Genomic DNA, 18,554 nt, shown 5'->3' on the forward strand with positions numbered 1-18,554 from the left:
TAAGAAGGATTAACAGTTGTTAAGAAATTGTTAACAGTTGTTGCTTCCTAAGAGAGGATAACTGAATAACTGAAGTGAGAAGAGAATTTAGTTTTTTGGTATTATATTTTATTTTGTTTGAATAGTTTTCTTTATGTAACTATATTTATTCATTTAAATAAAAACTTTTAAAGTAAATACTATCGAATACTAAGAATATGAACCTAGTATTCAGAAACCTTCCACTTTGTAGCACCCACCTCTTTCCTATTTGTTCCCAGCTAGAATGTAGCTCTCTTAGGTGGCATGTGAAAATCACTGAGGGTGGCCTTGGTTATTACAATGTCCAGAGATTGCTACCAGCATTAATGCACAGGGACACAGGATTCTAAATTTCCTGCAGCGGTTAGTGTGGTACTATCCAAAATGCCTTTAGCTCACTTGTGAGGATCATTTTTCTCCCCAGGGAATTTAAAATTTTATCCATTCTTTGGTTTCGGACTATACCTAAGCTGTAGTTTGCCCATTCCTTAGATGTTCCATTCTTTCTATCTTAAATATCTTCAGTTTGTCTTTACCTAGTAAGCCTATATTGCCTATTTTTTAAGTTATTTGTATATATAAATTCTTTTTCACATGAGAGTTTGAACTTCTTATGGGTAAAGATATGCTTCCTGTGAATTTTTATGATCTTTAGAAAGTTTGTGTGTGCTTCAAATTCTGTTAGAATGGGATGGTAATGTGGCTACATTGTGGAATGTCACAGGAATCAAAGAGGTTAATGCATGTAAGGTATTTAGAACAGTATGTTATGTAGATAATAGTATGTTGCATAATATGTTGTAGGCATTCACTGAGTAAAATGTTTGGGAAATTTGGAGTATTGATGAATAAACCGATTTTTTTGCAACTAATATTTGTTAATTCAGGAAGTAATAACTGAATGGTTCCTGCACGCCAGGCAGCAGTGCAAGGTATTGGGAACACTATGGCGAAGAAAGACTATATCTGCCTTTGAGGAGGTTACTAAAATATTTCGTTACTCCTTGAAAATCGAGTTTTATAAGGGAGTATTTTAGGGAGGAGCCTAAATTAGTTTTGGTGATCAGAGTAAAAATCAGCTTTTTTTGATTGAACATAAATCTGAAGGATTCTCTGTGGTATACCAAATTATTACACCTTTATTTTGCTTGCTTTAGAAAATAGACTATCAGCCATTGTATCCAACATGATACTTAGCTGCCAACATAATTATTCCTAATAATAACAATGATAATAATTAGTGACTGCCTTTACCTCATGTTAATGGAATTTTCGACATCTTTGAGAGCCTGAAATTGAGATTCTTAAAAGCATTGTTTCAAAGTATTGTTCAAAAGATTGGTTCTATTTATATAATGATTACTGTAAAATTAAGTATATTATGAAATTTCTGTAAATGGTATTTCATTGTCATAATTAGAGAAGCTTTGAAATTTGGCAAAATCTTGGTTTTGATATTTGTGATTTTATATTTAGAACTGTTTGTATTCCTCTACATATTAGGTATTAACTCCACAAAAGTTGGAATTGTTAAGAGCACAAATACAGCAAGAATTAGAAACTCCAATGAGAGAGCGTTTTCGGGATCTAGATGAAGTAAGTATATTGAAAGAACTGTACATGTATCTTCATGTGACTTGAAAAGCTTGATGAAAAGCATCATTTTCCTATTCAAAGGCCTGTAATTGCTTCCCTTATCCAGAGTCCTTACAGTAGCCTTTAAGGCTGCACAGGATCAGACCCGTTACCTCTCTGACTTCTTTTCTCCATCCACATTGGCCTCTTTGATGTTTCTTCGGCATTCCAGAAATGGTACAGATCAAGAGTCTTTGCTCTAGCTGTTGCTTTTGCCTTGAACACTTCTCTTCCCAGGTATATCTTGGCCAACTTCATTTCTTTTACATGTTTGCTGAAACGTCACCTCAGTGAAGTTACTTTGACTACCCTCTGCCCCAGTTTAATAGTACAACTTGGCTTTTCCATCACTCCTTAGACCTTTGGTTCCCGTTTACCCTGCTCTACTTTTAAATTTTCTTTAGTACATACTACCTTCTGATATGCTATATAATGTTTTTTTTGTGCTGATTTTTTAATATTCTCCTTTAGCATCTCTTAGGAATGTAAGTTGCATGAGAGGCGGAACCTTAACTGTTCACCGTTATATTCCAAGTTCCTAGAACTGTTCCTAGCATACTATAGGTGCTCAGTAAACATTTGTTGAATGAAAGAATGAATTCCATGCAACCTCAGAAAAGTACAAATTTGTTACAGTTTTCTTTCAGATTGTGATCAGACTCTTTATATGAAATCTTGGTATAATATGACTAAATGTTTAATAAAGGGGATGGGGAAAAGATTACAGATATTAAGTATATTAGGTACTATACTAGACATTTTGTTACCTTATTTTAACAAATATACTGGTCCTATATATTACAAACGAATATTGTCCTCCTCACTATGGACCCCTTTGGAAAGTTATAGTCTAGTAATGCTGCCATTGTACAAAATAGTTGTGGATTCTGTGTTACAAATGGCTTACCGGCTTGATAAAGTCATCTTTTGCATATCTTCCTGATGGATAATCAAAGCATTATGGTTTAGGAATAAATTTAATTTTTGGATATACACAAAATCACTTAGACCCAAGGTAGGTGATCAAGTTCAGTAAAAGCACTTTTTAAGATATCAAAGCAAAGTATGATTCCAATAAACTCACACAAAACCCATTTTCTTGGTTTGTAAACTGGCTTGGAAGAAAAATTTTTCAGCTAAAGATTTACAGGTTGCTGAGTATTTTACGAGACTTCCCTGTTATTTAATTTCCTGCTACTTGTTGACATAGTGTCACCTCTATTTTTCTGCTCCGTTGTCAAAGTTCTTTTTGAGACTCAGAATGCCGGAAACTTTCGTAGTGTTAAGAGGCAGAATTGGAGCCTACCAGGGAATTGCATGTATTCCTGGTTAGTTAAGAGAGTTGGTGCTATATATATTCTTCAGACCAGTATGTTGAGTTGAACTATCAGTATAATATTTGATTGAATCTTAAATGACTGTACTAAAAATATCCAAATAATCTCTTATCTACTTTGAAATCATCCTGTATGGCTTTTAAGAGGGTATTTTATATTTTATGAAATTATTTTTTAACTATATTTTGAAAGGTATGCTACATTCTTAAGTATTATTAAGTCCAGAGATCAGAACTTTTGACTTGGTATACGTTTTTTTTATTATGAGAATCAGTGAGGAAATAAGGTTAATTGAATGGTAATTGGCTTTATTGGTACCGTCTCAGGAATGTACTAATTCTATGTGTAGAATACTTGTTATGAGAACTTTTCCAAAGTTTGTTTGTACTTCTGTTAAGCTTATTTTTTACTTTTAGAATTGCTCTGAATATTATGTAATTTAAAATTGCAAAAGTGATTTTTGGAGTGAATACAGATTTCATTTATAAATTTGTGATAAATTGCTGTCTCCTTTTAATTTAGGAAGTTGAAAAGTATAGAGCTGAGTATAATAAGCTTCGTTACGAACATACATTTCTCAAATCAGAGTTTGAACACCAGAAAGAAGAATTTGCACGCATTTTAGGCGAAGAAAAAATAAAATATGAATCAGAGGTGAGTGATTGATTATACTAATTTAGTTGTTATTCTAGTCAATAAAATTTTATGATTATATTTTTTTGTAAATCTCAAGTTAGAGTTGATTGCATAATTAGTTTTATTGATTAATGGTGAACTATTGTGATTTTCATCTCTATAGACAGCATTTTTCTTGTGAATATTCTTTTGTGGCTGTTATATTTTTCTATTCATTTCCTCCTTTGTTTTGCTGCAGTGAGTGGCAATGGTCTCTCTTTTCCCCATAGCCACAGAGGAAGACTTCTCTTTGCAAATACAGTTTGTCTCTGTGATTTCTTATTTAGCACTGTTCCCCTTTCCTTCTTGGAACCATACCCACATTTAGGAGAGCCCTTTCTGTCAGCCCATGCATCTCGTTTCCATTGATACAAACAAAGTGTACCTTAGAGTGTGCCTGTCACCTTCAGGAAGTGTACTTTGTTCTTTGACACCTGCAACTGCCACATCCCCTGTCTGCTGCCTATAGCATGCACTCCTGCTTTTTCTCTAGTGCCTTGGCAGCTTCTCTGCTCATTTTGTGGTTTGTCTCCTAATATTTCCAAAATAGGGTTTGTGTTTCTCATTCTTTATGTTTTTAGATGATTTTTCAGGATGGAAAGAGAGAAATACCAGTTTTATCATGCTCTAGTCAAATAAGAAATCTAATGCTAGGAGAATTTGTAAAAAATAGTTTGTCATTTGTAGTTATGTGAAATATACTGCGTATGAATATATCTGCATTGTATGTTTATCGTATTGCCTTTATTCAGAATCAAGAGTTAGAATATACTCACTTTCCTTTATCAATAACTAATTGAATCAAACTGATTTATTTTTATCAGTGAACATACCATTCCATGATGGTTTAAAATGTAAGAAGCTGTATGAACTTTGGATCATTTGAGTTAATTAATAATACAGTATCAGAAAACTGTATTTATAATGTCTTTTGCATTAAAAAAATTCTTTACATCTTTAAATCCTTTATTCACATATGATCTCACTTCTAATAGTATTTCCATTTTAAGTGAGTACGCTGAAGCACAAGATAAGTAACTTCCTCAAAGTCTCAAAGTCAGCATCCAAGTTAACAATAGACTCAGGTACCCCAACACACAGCCCAGAGTTATAAGTTTGAAAATTCCCATGATTTGAAGTTGTCATGATAATTAGAAGCCATCCAACAACTATAATTTCATCAAGAGATCAGTCGATCTATATACTGTGTGTGATGATGAAAGGATTTGAATCTGTAATTATGATAGATTTAAAGGAACTGCACATAAAAATTTCTTGGAAAAAATTGGAAAATAGGAATAATAAAATAAGATGTAGATTTAGTATATTGAAGAGTAAATACTGAGGTTAAGAATAGTGGTGCTTTTTTTTACTTTACTTTTAAAATCTAATGATGTTTATCTGGTAATGATTATTTGTATTCTTCAGTTTATTTTTTTTAAAGAATGAAACTTGTATCTGAAATCTGATGACTAATCTATTCTTTACCCACGAAAAATCAAATGATAGTAAAAAATTTAAGGCGTTAGTTAATTTTCATAATTGGAATGTCTTATGACATTCTTAGAAATCTTAAGGTAAACAGCTAACTGGGAAGCCATAATTAGGAGAGGCTAGAAAAGTAAAACTTTCTGATAAGACCAAGTTTCTTTTCTTTCTACTTCCCAATCGTTTATGCAGGAGCAGTATTACTTAGTGGATAATTAGTGGATAATTTGCTTTTATTTAATCACTTATCTTTGTACTCCAGTTTCTATACATAATAACGGTAAAACCTAGTGAGATGATTGTGGATCATGAAATAGCAGTAAAACTTTAAAGCAAAGCCTACTCTTATCATTCTCCAACCTTACAGTTTAAACTGATATAAAATATATTAATTCAGTGTACTAAAATAATTGAATTTTCTTCCATTAATGACTCAAAGTACATACTGTTCATCTTTACTTCTATAGATAAAAGAAGTAACTGAAAATTCTTTAGTGTGTTGGTTCTTAGGAGAATACTTTAGGAAGATTTTGTTAGTGTTTTCCTGGGAAACACTCCAGGAATTCATGTCTCCCTCATGATACTCTGAATTAAAAAAGAATATATGAAAGACGATATCTTATGAAAAAGATAATGTCATGATTTCTAAATGCATTTGGTTTTAAGTACATACTAAGTCTAGTACTTTATACAGAGGAAATTCTGAAGTTGCCTATATAAAAGAAGCAGGAGTAGGTATATTAAGGTAGAGAAAAGAGAAATACCAGAGGTAGATGTTATATGACAAAAAACGTCAATCCACCAAGAAGTCGTATGAATACTATGTTTATGAACCAAATAACTACAAAATATGTGAAGTAAAAACTGATAGAACTAAAAGGAGAAATAGACAAATTCACAATTACTATTGGAGACATCAGACTCCTGTCTCAACAATTGATAGAACAATTAGTAAATCAGAAAGGATGTAGACCTCATCACCATCAACCAACGGAATCTACTCAACATTAATAGAATACCCAACAAGAGTACCTAAATACATTCTTTTCAAGTGGTCATAGAACATGTACCAAGATAGACCAATATCCTGGTCTATAAAAATAAATCTCAACAAATTTACAAAAATTAAAGTTATATATAGTGAGGTCTCCAACCACTGTAGAATCAAACGGGAAACCAGTAACGGAAAGGTGGCAAGGGAATCTTAAAGTGAAATGACACACTTAGACTAATTCATGAGCCAAAGAGGGAATTTCAATGAAAAACATAACAACGAAAAAACAATTTCAAAAAAATACATTGACCTAAACGAAAATGAAAATGCAACATATTAAAATATTTGGGGCACAGCTACAGCTGGAGAGGAAAATTTATAGTACTAAATGCATTCCTACCTTAAGAACATAGAAAGGATCAAAATAAACCCCCCAAAATTGATGATTCGAAAAGCCACACAACAAGGAAAGTAAATTTATAATTTAAAAATTCCCCAAAAGAATAATTTCACTGGAGAATTCTACCAAGTGATTTAAAAAGAAAAAAAAAGAAAACCAATTTGACACAGTGTCTTCGAGAAAATAGAAGAGGAGGGATGTTACCAGTGGGGGAAACTGGGTAAAGGGTACACAGGATCTTTATTATTCCTTACAACTGAATGTGAACCTAACATTATCTAAAAATAAAAGGGGAAAAATGATAAGAATAACAACAGACTTCTTTTTGGAACTAATACAATCTCAAAGACAGAGTAGTATCTTTGAAATTCTGAAAGAAAAAAAAAATTAGGCTCTTTGATTACAGAGCCTGTAATCAAACTGTACTCTTACCTGTTTCTCTATGCTGCATCATAAAGATAATAAGAACAAAGACAGATGGAGCAATTAGATATACTGCCTTTTCCTTTCGGGCGCCCTGGGGAATTGAGTGGTGCTACCATTTGTTGTAAAGAAGATCAGCAACTATTCCTAGCTCCTAATATGTTTCTGTTCCATTTCCTTTACTTCAACAATTTTTTGAAAGTAAAATTGGTTAGTACAACATCTTTTCTGTCAAGTAAGTGTATATTTTTGAAGAGCAAAGTTACCATGGAGGTAATGATAATACGGGCAGATTTGGATAAATGTCACAAAAGAGAAATTCAACAAAGCCTTTGGAAATTTAGAGAAAGAATTGAGAGCACAACAAATTAAGGATATCGAGAAAGATGACATTGACCTGAGTGTAGGAAAAAAGAAGAGGCGAGGATATGTCTTAAGAACTGTGGCCACATGACTGGGACAAGAATAATGTCATAGCAGTGATTAGAAAATCAGCTTCTTGATGGCAGAGGTTTTGTGTTTATTTGCTTGTCTTCTTGGTTCTCCAATGTATTCTTACTACCTAGAACAGTGCTGGGTACATAGTAAGTACTCAATACATATTTGTTGCATGACTGAATAAATGACCAGAGAAACTAGAAGCCATTGGTCATCAGTTTGGGTAGGAATGATCTGATAGTGAGCCCTAGTTGAGGAGTTGTAAACATGGGACCTAATCCTCACTCTGCCATTAACTAGCTTGGTCCGTAGTTTCAGTGATCACTTCAGCTATCACAGATGCCGCTCAAAACTGTTAGTGTTGGAGAAAGTAATAATATTGGAAACATGCTGGTCAAGAACTTAACTGTCTGACCCTGTAGAGAAAAATCAGGGAAGCAAGACTATAAGAGAAATTACTGTTAATAAATGCAGTTTTATTTGTAGCGCACTCAGCTCAGCATTCAGTAAACTACTCACTAAAGGCATCATTGTCTGAACCTTAGTTATATATACATTGACTCCTGCCTGACCTAGCTGAGCCGCCACACCTCTGATATTTGAGTTACCTCATGCAAAAGGTACCTTAAAGATCTTCCAACCCAAGCGCTTCATTTTAACTGAGGCCAAAGTGAAAAAATGACTTACATAAAGTCACATAGTTTGAGGAAAGAGAAAATGGAGGAAAAAATGGTAGTCAGGGACCAAACTCCAGGGGTAATGTTTATGTATAAAGGGTGGGAGGAAAAATAGGAGAGTGACACGAATTATTTAGGCTTTTGAGGGCATGACTCTAAATTCTACAGCTGCCTTCTAAGAAAATATTTTCTGGAAAAAAAAATTTGCCTGCTGGTTAGCTTTACTTATATTTCCCATTGATATCTTTAATTCAGCATGTCCAAAACCAAATTGCAGTGACTGCATGTTAAAACTGCAAAGGATCTTAGAGGGCCTCCACTCTTAACTTCTCATTTTCCAGGTGAAGAAAACAGATTCTGCCCTGGGGTGGAGGTCTCACACTTTTAAGATTCTTTTATTGCAACGGGAGCTATCAGTTGTCTCTTGGGCCACTTCTGCCTAGGTTACAGAGCATTACTTTAAGTCCTTTTGGCTTAGAGTGAGCCTTCTAAGCTCATTTGGCATCAATAGTGTTTAGAGCAGTGGTTTCTACCTTTTTAAAAAACAGCTGAATCCTTTCTAGAAAGATAGTTGAATCATCTGAAGAAACCTCACATACGAAAAGAATGAAAAGAGGAGCCGACCTGGTTAAAATGAAGATTTGGTGAAGGTGGTAGGGGATGGATAGTTTTGGAGATTAGGAAAGGGAAAGGAAATTTTACTGTGATTACTAGGCCCCCTCATTCCTGGAGTTGAGGGGCCTCTGACGTGCCTCAGAGATTAGGAGGCAGTTTGAAAACCAGTGATTGGAAGACCTGTAGGATCTGGAAGTGATGGTTATCATGAATGAGAAGATCGTTGGTACTTTTGTTCTACAAGTTCCCCAGTGACTTTTTCAAATGCCTTGGAGTAATGATTTTCATTTCTTTCTTGAATCTGAGAATTAGGAAGTAGGCCATCATCACAACTAGGACTTTAATAAATTCTCAGCTATTATTTAAAAACTCTTTCATCAGTCAGATTTGTAGTTATTTATATGGACAAGCAGCTTTTTTTTTTGTGAATTAAGTTCCTTTGGAATAGATCATTTTATTAGTATAGACATAGCCTAAGAATTATGTCACATGAGGAACAGCTTAGCAGTAATCAGCATATTGATCATGCATAAACCCCCATAAAGTTCTGATGAATTTTAAAATACTTGACACATTTTTAATAATTATTTTTACAGTAGTATCATTTTGAATTTTATTTGACAACTCGTGAAGCCTTGTGCTAGACACCATGGGGAGGTAGAGGAAAAATAGGACAAGGTACTTGCTCTCACATTTGAGTACAGAATCTTACATTTTACATTTTTTCCTTGGTAATTCATTTCACTGTCACCTGAGCTTTTTTACATTGTGCAGCTTTTAATTTACTGGCTTGTAAGCATGTTCATTACTAAAAATTTAATAAGTTAATGTTGTACGCTTTCTTTCAAATTATTATTAGATTGTAAGACTTGAGGAAGATAAAGAAGAACTCCATAAGCAGCTGCTTAGTGTGGATCCCACCAAGGACAGCAAACGGACGGAGCAGCTTCTTCGAGAAAAAGTCCATTTGTGTCAAAAATTAAAAGGTTTAGAGGCTGAGGTAGCAGAATTAAGGGCTGAAAAAGAAAATTCTGGTGCTCAGGTAGAAAATGTTCAAAGAATTCAAGTGCGGCAGTTGGCTGAGATGCAGGCTACCCTTAGATCCCTGGAGGTGAGTTTTTAATTGCTTCCCGGTAGAGTATGGCACACTTTTTTTTAAAGTGCAGTTGATAAGCCTTTGATTTTTAGAACCTAAATGTATGCTTACCAATCTAATGCTGACGCATTTGTGGAATCCCAAGAGTATATATTCTTTTTGTAAAGAGGAAAGCTATTGATTCATAAGCAATAGCTATGCTACCACACATACAAAGGGATTATTTCTTCTTTGGGAGTCAGGTCACCTATCTGAAATAATTTAACTGTCACAGTGCCACAGAATAGAATATGCAGAATGCAAAAAAGAAAAAAAAATCTATTTTAGTTTCTGAAGACTAAAGTTACATCTCAAAAGAGAAAGAACAGTTTCTTCCTAGATAGTTATTTCCTTATAGTGGGATTCAAGATCTCAGAATCATATTATGACAGCTTCTTGCCAAAGTTATAAAGTTCATCTTGGCTACTATTGCATACATGTCTTCACTGAATTATTTCCCTGAGTTCATTAGAGAAAAATAAGAGTTGACAGAGTTAGGCTGGTACTCCTAGAGGTACTCCAGTGAAAATTCTTGGTTTCATTTTGGAGAGGAAAAACTTTTTCCTTCATCCTCTTAAGTTTTTTTGTTTGGGGATTGTGAATTAAACTGAACAACACACTTTAGTAAGAGAACAGACAGCTTTTCATTCATGTATGTACATGGGAATTCACAGAAAAAATGCGACACAAGAGACAGTTAGAATTTGGGCTTATATACCATCTTAATAGAGAAAGGAGAAGGGGTGAAAGGGCACTTACAGGAAGACAAATGACTTTTAGTAAGATAAATGAGCCTCTAGGAAAGCAGATGGAAGATAAGACAGTTTTGTGACAATGTATGTGTAGGTGGTCTGTTACCCTGATACTGACCTCTTGTCTCCCGCATTAGGAGTTAGTCTTCCCTAGTTATGAAACCTCTAGGGAGGGAATTTATAACAGTTAAATTCTTTTCTGAGTCTCTGCTTTTAGGCAGATAAGAGGAGGTGAGGAGAACCCTCTCCCCCTTTTTTAAATGTCTGTTGAATTCTCAAAAGTTTTCAGCTCAAAATAAATTACAACACAGTGGCAAGGTGTTCTGGCCCCCTATACCATCTTTTCAGATGTGCTTACTCCTCCTAGTTGTCAGTATCTAACCTGTAGGAAATGTACTAGTTTGATTGTTTTGATTTATTTTGAGCAGTCCAAAGTTTTGTTTGTTTGTTTGTTTGTTTTAGAAGTTAGTGGACACCTAGTTTGTAGTTAAAATCCAATATCCAAATCCAAAGTAGTGATTTTTTTTCCCAGCTAGCAAACTGATACAAGGAGTATATGGATGATTTAAAGAGAAGTCAACTTTATATTTTTTTGGATGAAGCTTTTGATAGTATTTACTGGTCCTGAACTAAAGTTGTCACTATCATTGGACCTTAAGACATGAAGCAATTCAGAATTAGACTTTATGTTTCCATCCTGCCATCCTTAGCGTATTTTATAGTGACAGAATAAGTAGTTGGTTTCAGTTGAATATATTATATGGTTCCAGTGTGAAACTTTTTATTGAGATCATTTAGAGTGATTATTTTCAGGACATGTTAAATCATGACAGAAGATAAGAGATTCATTGTCACGTTTTCAGAAGAGCCCGTATTTAATTTTTTATCATTTGTGAGATGAAATGAAAATAAGTACATGACAGCAAGCATTTCTTTCTTCAACTTTTTTTTGGCTATCATTGTGCCCAGAATATATCATTTTATATTTGAGGAAAACAATTTTTTTCTGAATTGCTTGAATACACTCCTTATATTTAAGATATATAGGAAGTGAGATGTTACAAAACTGAAGCTTCTATTTTAAATGCCAGATTTTTTTTTTTTTAATTTATTATTATTATTTATGCCTACAGTACCTGGTCTTCATAGGTAGTCTCCTATCCAAGTACTAACCAGGTCTGACCCTGCTTAGCTTCTGAGATCAGATGAGATTGGGTTCGTTCAGGGTGGCATGGCCATATAGACCATGGACTGTGGCTCCACTGCTTTATATGCAGAAGGTCCTGCGAACCCAGGACCTTCTGCATATAAAGCAGACATGCTAACTGCTACACTATGGAACTACGTCCCACACATTTTTTATTTTAATTATTTTGATTAGAAATATTTTTTAAAAGCATTGTTTTCCATAAGTAAAGAGTACTGTGAGTATTACCAACCAGAAAATTTTGACAACTTATAGTCTTCAATAAGAATCTTTATTATGTAATGAGGTCAAGAGCTATTGACCTCTGCTCATACTTCTAAAAGCTCCAAATTAGTTCAGTATTTTGAATTCATTCATTCATTCATTCATATAATCTCCATCAATTTTAGATTTTCAGTTCTTTTTAGCTATTATAAATGAGTCCTGCCTACTTCTAATATGCTTTTTCATATCTGCTATGGATTTGAAACCCCCAAAATGTTTCTTGGAATTATGTCAGCAGTAAGAGTAAGTATATATCAAGTCAGTGCATTCATAAGATAACTGTATGAGTTTTATTTCATTGGGGGCTCTCGATATGTTGTTTGTTCAGATAGCTTTGTTGCATTTTTCCTGGAGCAAGCATCTTTCATTTGAATCTATAAAATACCTAGAGAAACTCTTTTTCTTTAGTACATGTTAATATTGCTGAGATTTTGAATAATTTTGGGTAGTATGATTATAAAATATTTTAAATAGTGTTACAGTATTTTTACAGAATTATGAACAAATTTTAAAATATTTTGTTTTAATAAAAGGCTGAAAAACAGTCAGCTAAACTACAGGTTGAACGCTTGGAAAGAGAGCTGCAGTCAAGCAATGAACAGAATACTGTTTTAATCAGTAAATTGCATAAAGCTGAACGGGAAATAAATATATTGACCAGTAAAGTAAGTCATCTTATGTTCTACTTCACTCTTTATAATGCTTCATACTGAATAAATGACAAAGAAATTTTGCATTTAGTTTAGTTCTCTATATTGAAATATTTTTTATTCTATTATTCTACTTTCTAGATACATGCAGAATCTGACCAATTTTTATCACATTCACCATGATCAATCTAGATCAAGTTATTTTCTCTCTAGCCTCAATTTTTACAATAGCTTCCAAACTGGTCTCTTTAGTCTTTACCCATTTAGAGCTCCGTGTGATCTGGCCCCTGCAATCTTTCCACAGCCATCACAGTTATTTTTCTTCCTGTTCACTTTGCTTCAGTCTTACTGGCCTTCTTACTCGGAGGAAGCTTACTTCTACCTTAGGGCCTTTGAACTTGATCACCTGGCATGATCTTCCCTCACATATTTACTTTACTTGCTTCCTCATCTTTTTCAGATGTGGCCTTATCAGAGAGGCCTTCCTTGTCTTCTCTTTGTAAAATGCTATCTTCCCTCTTCCTCTGTCCTACCCTCTATCTTCCTTTTTTGCTTTTTCTCCGTAGCTCTTAATACTATATATTCGTATTTATTTTTGTCTCTCTTTTTCTTTCCCATCCCTTTTCCCTCAACCAAATATAATTTCCAAGAGCTCAGGGACATTGCTATTACTGCTGTATCCTCAGCTCCTGGAACAGTTCTGGCACTCAGTAGGCACTCAATAAATGTTAAATGAGTAAATCTTAACAGCATGATCTACATTTGTTATTTTAAAAAGAATATAATGGTGAATATCAACTCTGGAGTCAGACAGACTGGATTCAAATTTCATTTCTTTTCCTTACTAGGTGTATGACCTCGAAAACTAATGTTTTCCTTTGTAAACTGACACTAATACTTACCTTATAGAGTATGACAAAAATTAAATGAAATATTATACATAAAGCACTTAGCATACAGTTTACTATATAATTACCCAAGTATTATCTGTTATTATATTAGCCAGTAGTAGTAGTAGTAGTAGTAGTAGTAGTAGTAGTAGTAGTAGTAGTACAACTAGTAGTCATAGTAGTGTAGTACTAGTACCAGTGCTGGTGCTAATAGTATTAGTAGTACTTGGGCATCTCTAAGAACTTAGAAATAAGACTGGTTACTAAATCAATGAAATACGTATTTTCTATCAGAGCAGAGTTATGTAAAATCACTTTAAAAAACAAAATGGCTTCCAGACCAGAAGGAATTTACTGGAGCCTGGTAGATATGTATGAACTTATCTAAATGGGTATTATATTCATCATAAATTCCTTGGCCAAGGAATTACTTGAAAAGACTCAGGCAGTGTTTATGACAAAGACTTTTAGTCAGAATGTAAATATTCTGGTCCCATTGAAAAGATTATTCTTAGCTGTGGAACGATGTGGATCATTCTTACACTAATCTGTTTTAATTGTGGCCATGAAACAATTGATGTCATTCCATTTGTTCTGATTTGAATGATCAAGAAAGAGCGCTCTGCTGTAAGAGATGTCTCTCAGGAAGTAGACAAGCGATTTTCTGACTATTATTTGACTTCCATGTAATTTTGTCTATAGAGAGAGAATGCACTGGTTCTTCAGACTTAGAGCATTTTAGTTTCCATTATATTTTTTTCTCGTAATTTATAAACTGACCTTCTGATTTTATAGATTACTCTTTGTAAATGTTATTAATGTGGGTCTAACCCTGAGTCTTAATTAAGTGTGGTAACAAAATTGGATTTCTGTGCCCGAAAGGCCAACACCATAATACTAGATGTATTAGATTAGATGCTGCCCTTGATCTACCCAATTTTTTTTTTATGACAAACACATATTCTTATACATTTGCAGATTATGTCTAGTGACATTTCAGATTTTTGTTTGAATATCTATACTTCACAGTTCACAAAATGGTCTTATAGCCAATGTCTTATTTAATTCATTAGACATGGCTGACAGTAGAAAAGAAAGAATAAGTGAAAATTAAACAATGAGATTTTTAATTGTTAAAAGTTTGTAAATCAAGAGTAGTCTTCTAATTCAGCTTATAGGTTTAAATTTAGATATATTTAGAAATTAAAAACTTGTTCTGGAGGAGGTAATGAAGTACAATGAAAAAGTTTGTGGGCTTTGAATCAGATGAATCTGTCTTTGAATCATGGCTCATTCAGCTCACTCACTACCTGTGTGACTTCTGACTTGCATAACTTTTAAGTGGGAATAGTACCTATCTCTCAAAGGATTTTTGGAAGATTAAAGATGGTATTGAACATACTAAATAGTAGCTGGTGATGAAAATGATAACGGTATACACTTGTGATATTCGTAAATGAGAAGATGATGTAACATAAAGAATACATAACTTTGAGCCAATGGGCTAATTTCATTCTTTACTGTATCAGTAACTGTGTATATGACTTTAAGGTAGTTACTTACTATCATTGGGATCCAAGTTACTCATAGACGAAATGAGACATTGTTCTAGCTGATTTCTAAGAATCCTTCCAGCCTACTAAGATTGCGTAAGTCCTACGAGAAAATAAATAATTTGATTGCTTCCTAATTAAATAAATTATATATACAGTAGATACATACTGAGTGCCTACAATGATAAGAGTACACAAAGAAATAGATGCAAAACACAAAGAAGTAAATTCAGAACATGAGTTCTCTCATACTTTTCTTTCCAATTCTGTTATAGGTTATTTTCACTTTTGTGGGGGAAAAAATGGGTATTCAGTATTTTCAAAACTGTTCTGAACCCGAGTAGCCAAACTGAACTGCTGGAATAACCTGAACCATAGATGGAGCAACAGGGCATTGGATAAGCTGGCTTTATGCTGTGGCTTCTAACTCTCGGGGACCAACAAGTACTTTTCTTGCAGCATATTTTACTTCAGCTCCCTGGCTTACTTGTGTTCTGACCCTAATCTTTCTTCTTTTTCTGCACATAACCTTCTCTTGCTCTTTTTAGAGTTAGCACTCCTACTCTGCTGAAGAAAGAAAAGCATGTTAGCATGGTATTATTTCTCTGCTTATTTATTAATACACATTACTAAGAGCTGCCTGTCTTAAAAAAGGCACACTTGCATTATTTTGCATATAAATGGCATATTAAAAATCACCCTTCAACTTTAGACAAACCAAGTTTTCATTTAAAATATTCCAAGTAAAAAGATTTCATTGGAAGGATGAATTTTAAAATAATATTGCAAACATGATTGTCACAGTTTTCTTTGCAACTTGAAATTTTCATTAGCATTTTGCAATTCTAGCAAATGGTGGTTTGCAATGCAAAGGAACACCTGGGGTGTATTCAAATTTGTAAATGTTTGTTAGCTTTTTGAATGGAGTTATGTTAGTGTGATTATATGTCTTGGATTAAAAAGTATTACTAAAGATGGCCTGAGAATGATGACTTTAAAGGTATTTCACATTTAATGAGATAAATTCTTCTGTTACCTCATAATGTGTTTCATCTTTAGAACTCCAATAAAATATACAGCTTTAAGGAAGTTATTAGCTAAGTTAATGAAGTCATACCATCTCAGACTTTTGAAAAAAATCAGAATTTAAATACTATCTCTTTGGAATTTGAATCAAGAGCTTCTAGAGTAATACATTTTTTCAAGTATATTTCTTGCTTACATATATTGTTTTCTTGCATTTCTCTCTGTGTGTATGTAATTTTACAGATTCTGGAACCCTGTAAAATGCCACTATTGCCATTTTTTTTTTTTTTTAAATATAAGTTTTGTTAGTAGTGGTAATAATCTCTGGGTATTTGCTTCTGTTGTGTTAAAAGCATGAAGCGAATTTACAATGTAGGGGCCAGTATCTACATAAAAACAAATTATGGTGGGGCTGGGGGTGGGGGCAACCCAGGGAATCTTGGCTCATGGAGTTTCAGAAGACTGTGAACCTCTTGAAATTATATGCAACATTTAACATTGGCATTTCGTATAGGAAAAGATTCCTAGTTTACTTAAGATTTTTGAGGCCTCTTCACAAAGAAGGTTAAGAACCAGGGATATAGAGGCAGAAAGAAAGTATTGTGACTATTTGGGATTTGGTTCAGATTACTGATTGAAAGTGTTGTTATTTGCATATCTAAACAATATTTATATGATTTTTTTCATTTTCAATAAATAATTTCTTTCCATATATTTTTAGGAAGTTAATTATTAGTATAAGTGCATTCATTATTTTAGGATTATACAAATGTGACACTAAAGAAAAACTTAAACTTACCTAGCTCTTTAGATGGGTAAATTTGAATGCAGAGATGGGTAAATTTGAATGCTTGAGCATGTACTACCAGTTTAATAACAAAAGTAGACCTGAAGACAACCTTCACTTATTTGACTTTCTGTTCAATGTTCTTCATTTTCAATAAATTATAATTTAGTTTTCTCATTTCAGTAAATCTCAGGATGGAATGAATTAAGAAATAGGATTTTATTTCATAGTTCTTATTGAAATGAGTCAAGATCCTACAAAATAAGATGGCTCTAATTTTTCACTTTATATTTAAAGCAGCAACAGTGTGGTTTGTTAATGAGCTACTATGTCATTCAGCCTTTTATAGTTAGTATATAATAGCAGGTTATAATTACATTTGTCACAGATTTTGGATTTTCATTGTAGTTTTATTTCTTCAAAAATTTAAAGCACTTAACAGTTTAAATTGTTCGTCCATGAAATTATAATGTAATACAACCCAAGCTACAGAAAGTTTAAGTAGTAAATATTTCTTAGCTGCTTTTATGTAGTTCAACATCGTACTATGAGACTTCCTTTCATAGAAAAGAACTTCAAAAAGATTTAAACATCCTAAACTGATGTCAACACAAGGTATTCATTCTATGTGTTGTCATTTAAAAATCTACGAGTTAATTTAGAGGCATACATTTTAAGGTGGTTAGCAGTAAAGAGTCAGTATAGTACTTGGCTTTTCTGTTTCTTTCCTTGCAGTGGGGATTTTGCACCCAGCCATTTCTTACAATGTTTTCAAGACCTTTCAGAGATGGAGTCTCTTTCAGAAAGACACTTCTGTTTCTCATCTTTGTCCTCTATGACTCTAGGACCTCTTCCTGATTTGTTTTTAATTCTCAACTCCAGTTTTTATAGATTATTACACTCAAATAAAACATCCTTTACCTTCCTATTCCCATAATCTCTCATTTTACATCTTTAGCTTATATGTATTTGTGGTTTTCTACTATGATTTCAGGATTTCATAATTTTATGCATTAGTAGAATGCAGGTTAATCTAACTTTTATATCCGTATTGGTTAAATCCTCATTATAGTACTGTACCTAATTTTAGAAGCACCTTACTGAAGGGAAAGGATATGGAAAATGTTAATAGTAGTGCAGATGATTGGAGAGAAAAAACTTGTTTATTTGCTGCTTCATCCCCAGCTCTTAAACAGTGCCTAGTACATAGTAGATGTTCAATAAATATTTATCGAATGAATGAACAAATACTGTTGATAAACTACAGTTGTTTAACTTTCAAAGGGATGGCTCAGAGAATGCTAAAAATGGTGTATGATGGGCTAATTATATAGAAATCATTGACAATTATATACATTTACTCAGGGCTTTATAATGATCAGGTTTTGACAATAAAGGTTTAAATTAGATTTATACAATTTATATTTGTTCCTCCCACTATCATTATGTGCATGTGCATACACGTGCACACATATACATGGGTTATTTAGTCACCAAATTCAGATGGTCCTTTTTTCTTGCCCCCTTTTTTGATTCTTTGCCTTAGTTTCTTTACCTTCAGTTTCTTAATCCAACACATTTGCAATT

General features: G+C 33.4%; 1 protein-coding gene and 1 pseudogene across 5 annotated transcripts in view; one reads left to right on the plus strand and one right to left on the minus strand.

Moving 5' to 3' along the window:
* The window catches only part of CEP83 (centrosomal protein 83), a 94,127-nt gene that overhangs the window by 32,587 nt on the left and 42,986 nt on the right, over positions 1–18,554 (plus strand). For all 5 annotated transcript variants that reach the window (XM_036236510.1, XM_036236511.1, XM_036236506.1 and 2 more), the window contains 4 exons: positions 1,525–1,617; positions 3,516–3,647; positions 9,563–9,814; positions 12,595–12,726. In XM_036236510.1, coding sequence (XP_036092403.1) covers positions 1,525–1,617; positions 3,516–3,647; positions 9,563–9,814; positions 12,595–12,726 — 609 coding nt within the window. The remainder of the gene's footprint in view (positions 1–1,524; positions 1,618–3,515; positions 3,648–9,562; positions 9,815–12,594; positions 12,727–18,554) is intronic.
* LOC118614116 lies at positions 11,715–11,833 on the minus strand (annotated as a pseudogene).

Source organism: Rousettus aegyptiacus, unplaced genomic scaffold (genome assembly GCF_014176215.1).
Source record: "Rousettus aegyptiacus isolate mRouAeg1 unplaced genomic scaffold, mRouAeg1.p scaffold_m13_p_2, whole genome shotgun sequence".
Classification (NCBI taxonomy): Eukaryota; Metazoa; Chordata; class Mammalia; order Chiroptera; family Pteropodidae; genus Rousettus; species Rousettus aegyptiacus.